At 36.5% G+C, this 13861-nt stretch overlaps 1 protein-coding gene across 1 annotated transcript; it reads left to right on the plus strand.

Annotated features, from left to right (window-relative positions):
• Positions 1-1809: 1809 nt before the first annotated feature.
• Positions 1810-13634, plus strand: LOC121420965 (gamma-butyrobetaine dioxygenase-like). Its single transcript, XM_041615524.1, has 8 exons — positions 1810-1895; positions 7187-7336; positions 7622-7952; positions 8560-8855; positions 9485-9590; positions 10294-10493; positions 11073-11239; positions 11892-13634. Exons 2-8 carry the CDS (start codon positions 7203-7205, stop codon positions 12068-12070), a joined length of 1413 nt encoding a protein of 470 aa, XP_041471458.1. The 5' UTR covers positions 1810-1895; positions 7187-7202; the 3' UTR covers positions 12071-13634.
• The last annotated feature ends 227 nt before the right edge of the window (positions 13635-13861 follow it).

Consider the following 13861-nt stretch of genomic DNA (forward strand, 5'->3'; position numbering starts at 1 on the left):
AATTTCATGTGGGCCTAGAATGATGATATTGATATAGATATCATTTACCCAGGGAAGCCACTTCAGTTCTGAAAACTATTCTCCCAGCTATTATTATTTTTTTTACAAGAATGCTATAGAATGTCCAGTTTTCAGGTTGGAAAATCGGAAAAATTTGGCTCACGTTTCTCGCTCGCATCAAGTATTGTTTATTGAGGAACTCATTCTATTCCTGGTTACAAAAAAGAAGTATGAAATGTCCAGTTTTCAGGTTGGAATATCACAAATTTTAAGCTTGCGGTTCGCGCTCTCATTATATAGTTCGTGAGATATATATTCTATTCATGAGTCACTAAATGCAGTCCTTAAAAGATTACTGTCTGAAGCCTGTTGCATAAAACTTTTTACCTGAGAAAACTCTGGTAAAAACTGAAAACTAAGGTTAGTCTGATTTCCGCCAATTACTTTAGCACAGGGCAAAAACTCCTGTAAAAACAACCTGAGTTTTCTCAGGTAAAAAGTTTCATGCAACGGGCCCCAGGTCAGTATATAAACAAATTACAACTCGCCCTCGCATTAATTCTTTAGAAAGATACACATCTTTCTCATGATTACAAAAAATGCTCCGAATGCTCACTTCACGTCTTGTTACATGAAATGTCTACTAGTTTCAGCTTGCGATTCGCGCTTTCAACATCTCACATGGATCATTATTAGTATTATTTTTATTTTTATTACCAGCAGAAGCTGTTATTAAAAATGACATCCCCTCCAATACAAATCCTATTATCTAGAGGTTGCTCGCACGCTTCAAACACACTTGATCCCCTGCATCTTTAATTAAACCATTTGCTTATAGGCAGCAATTGCTCAGATAAAATCGAAATTAGCCTATGCTTGATCAGGGCGCCATTCTCAATGAAATACATGCTTTGGCCCCAACACACATCATCGATCGTTACTACTATCATTGCATAATATCGTGTAATCTTGTAATGACAACATCATTTTTGTTACCAAAATGAATTATTTTCATTTTCGGAAATACGAACCTTATTTAATTTTCGGATTAACGAACCTTATTTCGTTTTCGGATTAACGAACCTTATTTCGTTTTCGGATTAACGAACCTTATTTCGTTTTCGGATTAACGAACCTTATTTCGTTTTCGGATTAACGAACCTTATTTCGTTTTCGGATTAACGAACCTTCGGAATTACGAACCTTATTTTGTTTTCGGATTAACGAACCTTCGGAATTACGAACCTTATTTCGTTTTCGGATTAACGAACCTTCGGAATTACGAACCTTATTTCGTTTTCGGATTGACGAACCTTCGGAATTACGAACCTTCGGAAATACGAACCTTCGGAATAACCGAACCTTCGGAATTACGAAGCTTCGGAATTACGAATGTATGCGAAACAATTAAGTACAGTGATATTTCAAACACGTCGGTCGTCGGTTTTACCTTGGGTTTAGGACTCTAAACACGTAGTGTTCACTGCTGGGGCAAAAAGTACATCCTTTATAAAACATTTTAGTCTTGATTGTTTATACCCACGCAAAATTGACCCTTAACACGTAGCTTTCCTAGCGAAATAGATATCCTTTTTTTCATTATTTTAGTGTTTTTGACACCCATTTTACATTACGTACGTAACGTGCCCTATCTTGAAAAAGACATCCTATTTACGTGTTTTGGGGGTCGCGCATGGTATCCGCTCGTCGATGTAAGTGGCGCCCCCGGGGGAGTGCAAACTGCAAATCAAATCATAATTTTGTTTGTTTTGGCACTAAGCCTGCAATATGATTTGTTCTTTCATTTCAATACGTGATAATATCTCCTCACGAAGGGATCTATTGATGCGGTAGCGCATTCGTGTTTTTGATTTCCCTTTCGTCTTGATTTCAAGGTAAATTCTTTGAATAAATTTTAAATGAAATTTCAACGCTTTAAATTAATATGAAATGGCGGGAAATGCTATGTTTTGGTGATATACTTCTGTTCGGGACGGCATATTGACTATTTCAAGAAACAGCGCACAACAATTTGAAGAGAATAGTGCATATTCGTAGTTTATACTCTTACATGAATTATAAGCATATTGGTCCTATTTATATTTTAGATATTTATTTTTATATAATTAAAATACAGTCTCATATTAGTGTTGCATGTATTTTAGCGAGAAAGAAGTAGCTCATCTAATTACATCGATTTGATTAAGTTCCATATACAAAATATCAATTTCACATTTGGATGAGCTGGCCTATTTGTAGACCTATACTTCAGTCTTAAAATATGAGTATGTGTATCTCAAAGTATGACTCATCCTGCTATTTTATGAACTGTAGCCAAAGAATTTAAAATAGTCTTTATAACTATATTCCTGAAATTCCGTATACGACGTTATCTAGAGCCCGACGAACTTTTCAGAAGTTTGTTGTTGTTTGGTACCATAAAAAGTTCGCAGAGATTTAGTTTTAATAAAGATAAGTTCGTCAGTGCTCATTTGCATATTTTATTCACTTTTTATTTTGATTGTTATTATCATTATCGTGTTTACTTTTAGTTGCTTTTTCTTATTTGAAACATATTTGTTTAATATTCATGATTGTTATACTTTATTCTTATTGTATACTTTCCTATGTCGCGCATTTAGGGACGTGCAATTTGCGATGTACGCACTGACTCGCTGAGAATTGGCTCAGAAAATTGTTTTGCCGAACGATTTATTCGTATATATAAAAAATTTGGATTTAAATTATTTCTGAATCAGTTTTAAAAGTAATCTTCATATATTTGTAAAGGATTTAGATCTAACTGTCTAAAGAATGTAGATAATGATTCTCAATATTGGCCTACATGAGTCTCTCTTTGGTTGAGGATGTTGTTTTAATGATATCTTCAGCTCAATGAAATATTTCAAATTTTGGCAAGAGTGTATTTTTAGGAGTTCCTCAAAAGGTGTTGCCCTGAACAGGGAAAAGTTTGATATTTCTCATTGATAAAAAAAGGATAAATCATACAACAAAGATGACAATGCTGCATATTTGTTAAAAATTGATTTTTTGTAATCAATATTGACATGAAATGTACTGTTATCTATAACATATGCTTTCTTGCCGAAAGATGTTTTGGGGCTTTTTTTAAACGATGAAGGAAAGGGATGGCATTGCACATTTCTTTGTGAAATGACCTAAATATTTTATTTTTATTTAAATCATTTTAGGCTTAAAATGAAGGTGGGTGTGAAATAAAACATCGGTTGCTTCGTTTACCAAATACCTATTTTCAGTGGCGTACCGTGGGTCACGGCATTGGGGTGCACCAGCAAAATTTTGAATCACATAATGAGCGAGCGAAGCGCGCTCAATTGCCTGGTATATTGACCTAATAGAGACATTTTAAGGACAGTGCCATTAAACGGATAAGTATCTCACTGATCAAATAATGCGAGCGCGAAGCGCGAAATGAAAATTGTTGATATTCAGACCAGAAAAGGGACATTGTAAGCAAATATTTGTTATCATGTTACGTACCGGTCTCGCTAAACAAACAATACGAGCGCGAAGCGCAAGCTGAAAATTTTTGAGAAAAGGGGACATTTTAAGGACTGATTTTAGAATTCATGAAGAGCAGACATATCTCACCAATCCTTTAATGCGAACGTAAGCACGGACAGGAAATGTTTATATTAAGACCTTAAAATGGGGCAATCACTTTAAGTAGTCATGAAAAAGAATCATATGTCACTACATAAAACAATAATAGCTCGAAATGCGAGGAAATATATTTGGTGTATATTGACTTGATTTGACAACGTCACGTCTCTCAAATATACTTGAAAACTATAGTATTCAAAATAATATTTGATCTATTATGTCTAGTTAAACGGACAATCCGAGCACCAGGATCAATGAAGACATACGCCCTGAGCAAATTATGTTTCATAAAGTTATGAAAAATGTGTTTTTATGTAATATATAGTAACATAACATAATTATAGTATAATAATATAATGAACAATAATTTCTTCTTTCTCATTATATACGTTTCTTTTCCCTTCTCCCTCTTTTTCTCCATTTCCCTTTTTTGGGCCAGCCGATGGGGGGGGAGGGGACACGTGCCCCCTATGTCCCCCTTAGTTACGCCACTGCTTATTTTATTCATCATACATGTATATTATATTATCAATTTTTTTCGAGTTTTTTTACATTTATTAACACCTTGTCCTCTTCGCACGCTAATAGAGGAGACACGCCCCTGCCCCGCCCCCTTCTCCAACATTCACCCCTTGCCTGCACTACTGAATTACCATTATAACCCAAGGTCAAAGCAGTCTGATAGTGTTACACGCTATAAAAATTGCATAATTGGCATAATTATCCTTATCTTGTTAATACATAAAGGCAAAGATCAATTTCAATGATTGTCGTCTCTCATTAAATCAAGTAATATCGCTATTCAAATAACGACCTTACGGGGAGTGTAATGACGCACACTCCGTCATACTCTGTGTGTGCGGGGGGGCAACATTGGAAAGGAGGAAGTAAAGGAGGAAATAAGGGTGAAATTTAATTCAATTTTCTGTACTATCGAAATACGTCACACAATTAGATTTCTATTCTTAATATGTTAAAATAGTTGGTTTGCTCCCTTCGCTTCCCCATGACTTAAAAATTGCTCCATACGCTGCATGCTTGTTCCGTCCCCCTCAAATATTTCACCCATTCCGCCAATGAACGTACTTTGATCAAAGTAGCTTATCAGGTTTGATATTTGCTTGGTATATTTATTAGAGAGTAAATAACAGGACAGTAACCTGGTGGTGTGAATATGAAGTAAGCCCCGAACGTCACTGAGCGAAAACTCGCTAGTCAATGCCACACGGTTATAACTAATTATTTGGGTCTTATGTAAGTCATTAAGCCCTCTTATCATACTGGATTGTATTTTGAAAAAATGTATGGGCGAAGATAGAAAAACATGAAATGGAAAAGTTTTTGCTGTTTAAGGAGAAAATCCACCCCGGAAAGTTGACTTGAATAAAAAGGAATATCAGGAGAGCATGATGCTGAAAATTTTATCAAAGTCAAATGCAAATTAAGAAAGTTATCGCTATCAAAATTTCGCTTATTTTCACAAAACATTTATAATTATTCACAATGAGGGTGATAAGAAAAATGAGGGAACCGATGATTTTACTAATTTTTATCTGTATGATCTGAAATATAGAATATATCACTTTTAGCAGATTTTACAATTACTCATTTTCATTCAATCACAGTCAATTAAAAATATTCTGTTTTCTTATAGGGAGAAATCAAACTTTGTTCCGATTATTTTAACAATGTGGAAATATTTCAAATACTTGCATACATGAAATAGTGAAATTGATTTTGAAATGTGTAAACTTAAAATAAAAATGGCAGCAATTTTGGTGACATTTTCATAATGTTACTTGGCATTGCCTAATTTTTCTTGAAATCCAAACAAACCTCTGTTTTATGATTTTAGGCTGCTAATGAGATGTGAACCTCGAAACGTGTTCCGTTTGATAAATGTTATGTTCTTTTCCTTAATTTCGTCTCCAAATAGGCCTATTTTTTCTCGAGGTGGATTTTCCCTGTAAGACGTTGAAATAGAGTGGAAATATTTCCTAGTTTGATTTCAGCAAAGAGACAAAAAAAAATTTAAAAGTTTATTTTCCTAGCCCTCCCCCAATATTCTATCATTTTGGTCAATAAATAGGCATACAACATTGTATTAAAAATTTAGGTGTACTGTCAACCGGGGTTTTGATAAAATTAAGTCAATTTTTGGATCCAAAGTCAATATTTAAAATGGTGTTGGTCAATGTTGACTCGTTATTGTCGAAATGTAATGAATATTTGTAATGACTATTTCTAGGTGAGTATATATATATAGTTCCTGTGTCAAATAGAACCAAATATGGTATCTACCCAATAAATGAAAGGGGATGATATGTTAATAGCAGCTACAATACTATTAACGTTTTATTTACCCAGGGTAGCCACTTCAATCATAAGACTGCTTTTCCAGCGGGCCCTGCATAACATAATAGTTATTATTACCATTCTCCGGTCTAAATGCTAAGCGCCAAGCAAGAAGGCAGGAGGTCCCATTTTTATAAGTCTTTGGTATGACTCGGCCGGGGATCGAACCCACCGACCTCCCGTTCATGAGGCGGACGCTCTACCTCTGAGCCAACATGCCCGGTTGGTGGGGATCGGGATATGGGGGTAGATGGTGGGATTTGGGGGTAGGTGACTTGGTTTCGAATGGCCTATGTCCATCACAGAGTGATTAGAACAATGATTGACATTTCCTGACACATAAACCGTAACTATTCAATAAAGTTTAATAATCATAATTGCACATTTATATTGTGCAATTTCTATGGCCCGAATTCACAAAGGTATAAAGTTATACCGGGGTTAAATTTAGTCAGGGGTCAACTAATAACCGGGTATAAAGTTAGTCCACCGCGCTATTCACAAACGGTGGACTAACTAATCCATGGACTAACTTTAACACCCGGGGTTAAATTTGATCCACGGCTGAGTTATACCCCGGTGCTAACTTTAGTCCACCTTTGTGAATCGCAAAAGTTAGCCCCTAGGTGCTAACTTTAGACCATGGATTAAAATGACGTCAAATGACGCGTTTTATACCCCGGTATAACTTAAGTCCATCTTTTTGAATTCGGGCCTATGTGTATATACTCAACTGCCCATTACAATAATATTGTTATTATTATTACACCGGCTATAGCCGTGCTGCCTATACAGGCGCTTTGGCATTCGAGGAATTTCTTCCTGCCGGGTAACCATTCACCTCAACTGGGTTGAGTGCAACACAATGTGGGTAAATTTCTTGGTGAAGCCATGGCTGGGAATCGAACCCACGTCCCTCAGATTGAATGACGAGAGTCATAACCATTAAACCACGACGCCCCCCCCCCCCACACACACACACTAAACCCCAAACCACGTTTTCTACAAGGAAAGAAAATACCAAGAATAGCATTCGCATATATATAGAACAACCTTTTAAGAAGTCGTTCATCTATTTCTATTTATGTAAATCATCATGACTATATTGAACATTCGAAATCGTAATTCAATTTGATATCTTCAACTGTGATGTGAAGTATAAGAATTTTTGCTTTACTTTTCAAAGATCGCCCTCTATCGGCATGGCCTTGTCAGCTCTGCGGTTAACTGCATCACGTTTGGCATCTCCGATCAACCACGCCCTCCCATCAAACTGGTCACGTGCTCTGGTTGCTACGGCAACTGGCTGTAGATGGAATGGACGTCTCTTTTTCAGGTTTTTTTTCTTTCTTTCTTTTTATGATTTATTTTAAAAACATAAATATGGTAACAATAACAAACAAAAGCAAAACAGATAAGAGCAATTATACACTGCATTGAAGTCGATATACTCTGGGCCTGGGGCCAGCTGGTTTCAGTCAACTAGTTATCTCCGGCAACTAGCTCTTGATTTATGACAGTCATGACAATAGGTCTACATCATACTAACTGAACAAAAAATATCTATATGAGGTGTCGAACTGCCATTTCTTACTCTTCGAATCAAATATGTTCTTTACAGTACAAGCACAGCGACAAGGACCAGTTGGTCAACTAATCCCGGTACGTACCGACCTTCCAAGATCATCACCAGGACAGCGCAGACACAATCCGCCATCACGACCGATGAGGAGATCGCCTCCATAGCGAGAAATGCCTCTGAGGATTGGTTCGAGATCACATGGAAGGATGGCTTCCAAGGTCAGTACCCTTACGTGTGGCTCCGGGACAACTGTCGGTGCGAGGAATGCTACCATCAGGTGTGCTACCAGAGGTCCTTCCTGATGGCTAATCTTGACCCGGAAGTGAAACCTGTACAGGAAGGACTCACGGATGATGGAAAAGTCTTGAAGGTGATTGTAATTTCCTTGTATGATTGACTCACACGACAACATTGACGAATAAGAATTGATGATTTTAATTTGATAGGCTAGTATTCTGGATTCGTCTTTTATATTTAACAGACTTATGCGGTCAAAATGTCTGGTTTAGGTACGGGTTCTCAAAATGTGGCAAAATTATTTACCTCAAAATAAAAACCATGGGAGAGAAAAAAAAAAGAAGAAACAAACGCAGCGTTAGTCAAAGGTTTTTAATGTGGCGATGGGGGCTATGCGGCACCCATTTAACTTTCGAGACGAGGGAATCTAAGCTAGTACAGAAATAGTAGGACTTCAGGTTATCTTAATTCAATTGTGTTCTGAAGACTTGAGGTTCGTAGACTCTGCATCTTCACTGGTACGATCACTCATTCACGCACTAATGTGACCTCTCGTGTGGCACAACAACTGACAAAAGGAAATCCTGAACTTGGCAAGTATAGGAAAATACGTACATGTATATACACCTTCGCTGGTGCATAATTTCCGTTCCCATTCTTCTTGTCGCACAGATCAAAATCTGTGCAAAATAAACTTTCGCTGATGCACACTACATGTTCCGATTCTTTTCCTACCACAGATAAAGTGGTCAGACGATCACGATAGTATCTACCCATCCGAATGGCTGAAACTCCATCGCTTTGATGAGACGGACTTTGACGTCGTCCGTAAGATCAAACCGGTTTCCTGGGGATCTGAATGGACCATACCATCTTACAGCTACGAGGACTTCATCAACAACGATAAGACGCTCTACGACTGGATGGACAGCCTCGTGAAGTATGGACTCGTCATGATCAAGTATGCACCAGCGAGTGACGGGATCTGCCAGAAAGTGTGCGACAGGGTCGGCTACGAGAGATTCACCTGTTATGGGTATGTTTAAGTTCCATAACTGTCATACAGATATTCTGGTATAAATAGAAGTGCAAAAGCTGAAAGTTCGATTTTTTAACCAATTTAAACTTTTAAGGGGATGTTAACTCCATGTAGATCTAGTGTACCGTGACTCTTTTGCCACATACAATAGTCATGAAAGTCTTGATACGTATGTACATAATTTTCCAAACAAACATTAAGGGTTTTTTTTATTTGAGTTGAAACAAGTTTAAGTTTCATCGTTAAGTATGACGCAATGGAATCAAGATAACACAAAGTCCCGTTATCGGATCTTCATCTCTTTTTTTATTCTTGGAAACATTTTGGGAATTCTGTTGGCGGCAAATGTTGTGGTTTGAAAAAAGCGCGAAATGGTGTTTCATTGAAATGAGATTAAATGAAATTCTTCTGGGCATACATAGCAAGACTACATGATCAGAATAATGTACATCTTGGGTAAGGATACAGGTCTTAAACTGGTGCTGACATGCGCTGTTCTACACTCTTAAATACTCAAAAATAACAAAATCTAAATAAGAAAAGATGTTACGCATTGATGATATGAAAAGGTGTCATTATTTTTCTAATTATTTATAATTATATTTCTTTCATTCCACTATATTCAGGTCTGATTTTAGGGTTGAAAATTTGTTTGATTCGAGCAGTTTGGCTTTCACGACCAACGAGCTCGGATTACATGTGGATTTACCGTACTACGATTACAGGCCCGGGGTTAGTGATGATAAATATGATGATGATGATTATTATGATGATGATGGTGATGAAGAAGAAAAAGATGAAGATTATGAAGATGATGATGAGGAGGAGGAGGAGGAAAATAATGATGATGATGGTGATGATGATGATGATAGTGACGATGGTGGTGATGATGATGACGACGACAATGGTGATAATGAGGAGGAGGAAAAAATGATGATGATGATGATGATGGTGATGATGATGATGCAGATGGTGGTGGTGATGATGATGATGACGATGGTGGTGATATTGATGGTGATAATGATAATTATGATAATGATGGTGGAGGTGATGATGATGATGGCGATGATGATGATAATGATAATGATGTAAATGATAAGATCAGAATAAGGGCGATATGCTGTTGCTGCTGATGATGATAACAATTAGAATAATGGCGATAATGGTAATGATGACATTTTTATTACAATGATATAATAACATTATATCATTATTGCAGCTATTGCTAATGTTGCACTCTTTGAAATGATCAAGGAACTCCATGGGAAGTTTCGGGGTAATTGCGTTTAATATCAAGTACTGTCTCACAAAAAAGTAGGAAATTGTTTTTCTTTTCTTCTCTTTTCCATAAATCTTTAATTTTATTTGTCATACTCTTATTATATTTTTTTGTTGAAAATCTTAAAAATTACTAGTTTGAATTCGAATATTCTAGGTTCAGCTCCTTCACTGCATTCGCCAATGTGAGGTTGAGGGAGGAGACAGCCAGTTCGTGGATGCAAAGCGAGTTGTTGATAGGCTGAAAGCAGAAGACCCAGAATCCTTTGAGACATTGACCCAAGTCAAATTGGACTTCCGGTTAATCGGAAAGGACTTCATCGATACGCATCTTCAACAGGCAAGACCAATGATAGAGTAAGAGGAAAAACTTATAATCTTCTTCTTTCTTTTTTCTTGGTTTTACGGAAACTATTTTTTTTATTTTTCGCTATAGCTTCTTTTATTCTTGGGTATTTTTATCCAAAACGAAACCGTCGAGCCCAAATAGATTTCAAACTGGCAAGTAAGTGCTGTATAAAAAGTAAATGCGTAATTTAGAGGAACTGTCATGACTATTTTCCAGGCCATGCGCTTCGAGATCATGACTACATATACAAATCAGATATTTTTTACACATCTATATTTTATAATCAACAAGAGCAACTGGGTTAGATTTTATAGGATACCAATAAATTTGGGGCGTTTAGTCACTGTGTTCATGAAATTCTGGCACATGCGAATTTTGTTCAGGATTAGTTTTTACTTGCCTTGGTATGACGTACTATGTTAGAAGTTTCTTTTCTCTTTGTCAATTACAAAACCTTCTCGAAAACCTTCTCTGCAGCTACAAAGACATTTTAAAACTTGTTTTAACAGTTTCCAGGATGGTGAATAATTGGTGTTCCTTCATAAATCGTTGAATAGCCATATTTTCCATTTTTTACCGCCTCACAGGCTCACAGATGACGGTGAATTCAAAGGGTTGGCATACAACGACCAGGTGAGGTCGCCCTACATCAATATTCCTGTTCGTCAGGTTAAAGGCGTCTATAAGGCCCTAAAGAGATTCCACACAGCTATGTACAGAAAGGATAATTTCATCAACTACAAGCTTAAAGAAGGTACGTTTTGCCACCTATGACGTTTTTCCTGAACATGTTGTAACGTTGTCTTAGAGGACTCTTTATGAGAATGTTTCATAAGCGCTTTAAAGATAAAGGGATTTGGTAAAAACAGTTCCTATTTGAAAATTCAACAATAAAAAATGAAAAATTATAGTGTAGAGAGTTTTTATATTGAGAAAATAACGATTCAGATTACCAGTCTACAGAAAATGGAAATACAAAGAGGAAATCAACGAAGCGTACTGATTTCAAAGCCGGTATTACTCAAATTAGAAAAGAAAATCTAAGTAAGCATGAACACAATTAGATGAGTGGTTATTTATTACAAATTGCCATTATACAGATGTTTTTATTCATTAAAATGAAATAAATCCTCAATTAGAGTTTGTGAAAATCTGATGAATGAGAAGAAAAGTATTTATTTTGACCATTGAAACAACATAGACATACCTGAATGATTTATCTTAATGTGTTCTTTGATATCTTCTTCATAACCCATAACTGAACCTAAGCACGGCATGCATTTTAGACCGAACAATTTATTATTAGAAAATGGTTCATAAGATCCTATTCAATTAACGTAGTTTTAAATATTATTTCAATATTAACAATTTTCTCTTTCTCTTCTTTGAAAATTGTGACTTTTCAGGAGAGGTAATTACCTTTGACAACAACCGGGTAATGCATGGTCGCAGTGCCTATACAGTGACCTTCAAAGATGGCAAAGACAAGTCAAGGTTGCTTGAGGGCGCCTTCCTGGATTGGGATGAAATTTATTCGCGTATTCGCCTTCTTGATGAAGGAATGAACGGAACACCAAGACTTTAAAGTATATCTGGACATCTGGACTGTAAAATTATATCTAGACTGTATATATAAAAAATATCTGGACACTATTTTTTTTTGGAAGAGCGAAGTGACGACAAGCTACAGATGTGTAGCAGATTGTCCTTAATAGCCTGTGTCGAGTGTGGGGGATATTACAATCATAAAGTAAGCGCTGCCTGACCATGAGCAATATGCCAGCGTTCTGTATATTCTTTGGCTTGTAATTTTTCTGTATCAGCTGGAGATTTTGTTATTATTATATACTTGAAGCTGAATGTGTAATGTGTACAGACGAGGTATTTTCGGATAAGTCTATAGCGGCGGGGGGGGGGATAATCATTCCCTAATCGGTTGCTGTACAGAATTTAAAAGAACAATGCGGGAAGGACAAGCCCCATCCCCACGAAAAGTAGATAAACCATTGGAGACAATAACTTTTCTTTAATATGCTTCCTTACGTTAGGCTGGTGACCCGCTTCCTGATGCATCCCTCAGGGGTGCGCTATAGGACCTCACTTTTTCAAACTATATCACTGCTCATCGGTCAAACTAGAATTGTTCGTGTAACGGTTTGCAAAAAGATGCAAAACTCTACCAGGCATTGTCCAATGAAAGTGACTCTGATGATCCGGGTTTGGCATCTCTGTTACTTACTTAGACAGCTGGCAGCCGTCTGTTTCGAGAAGTTTTTTTGACATTTTTTTATTCTCCAACGAAGTTTAGCGGACTAACCAACATAACAGAGACCGAAGCTTTTGATCTATTGTTTACTGTGACTGATTAGATCAGGTTGTGTGTTGTTTACAAAATACATTCTTTGTTCCTTCCTGTACTAACACCGTATCGATCCAAAGACAATTTGTACATGTCATCGTTTCTCTTGCTCTGACATATCAAATTTTCCATTGTTTATTTTATCTAATATATTTGTTATAAAGTACGTTTTTCCGTTACCATGATGAAATTATCCTTGCCCAGACAAAGAGATAGAGACACAAATAATCTTCAAGGGCGCTACGAGGGGGGAGGGGGCACCTGCTCCTAAGATTTTCCAAGTAGTAAATTAAAAAATAAAGGCCTTGGAAACAATTATTATGCCCTTTCTTATTCTGTTATTATCCACCTCCCTATAGTCTAACGTTCTAACAAACGAGATATTTAAAAAGGGGTTTCTTAAGAAAAGTATTGGTAAAAATTAAGGAAACATATTCTGTTCGATATGCTGGGTGAAATATGAGATGGAATTCGTATTCCTTGTTCAGAAGCAATTCGTTTATACTCTACCGTGTTCTTTATTTTTATATAAATTTATTTTTAGTTTTGATTAGAGGTGCACGGTGCGGTGTCGAACGCACAATATGCCTCATCTCCCTGGCCCATTTTAAATTTTGATGTAATATTTCAGTTTTCAGTGTAACAACTAGTTTTCTTTTGGGTTATTATTGGCCATGAATTCACAGTGGTATTCGGCATGTATTCCCCTTTGTAACTTTTGTACAATGTGTTAATCTTTGCCAAGTAATAATATAAGAATGGAAATAAATAATTCCTATTTTCCTATGTATTCCACTTTTTAAAGTACTCTTTTTCGATTGCTTTGTTATAATAGTAATTAATTGGTGTTTTCTAACTCATAAGGGATTTGTTGAAAGACAGCCCGGAATTATGGTTCCGTTTCTCTCAAATGCAGGAATTTTGTCATGAAAAACTTATGAAGCAAAAAAGAATTGTTTTTTCTTGCCTATACCAATATTTTTCATGGCACTCAAATTAGGAGAGGGGGTCTGGGAT

The sequence above is a fragment of the Lytechinus variegatus genome, chromosome 9 (assembly GCF_018143015.1).
Source record: "Lytechinus variegatus isolate NC3 chromosome 9, Lvar_3.0, whole genome shotgun sequence".
NCBI lineage: Eukaryota > Metazoa > Echinodermata > Echinoidea > Temnopleuroida > Toxopneustidae > Lytechinus > Lytechinus variegatus.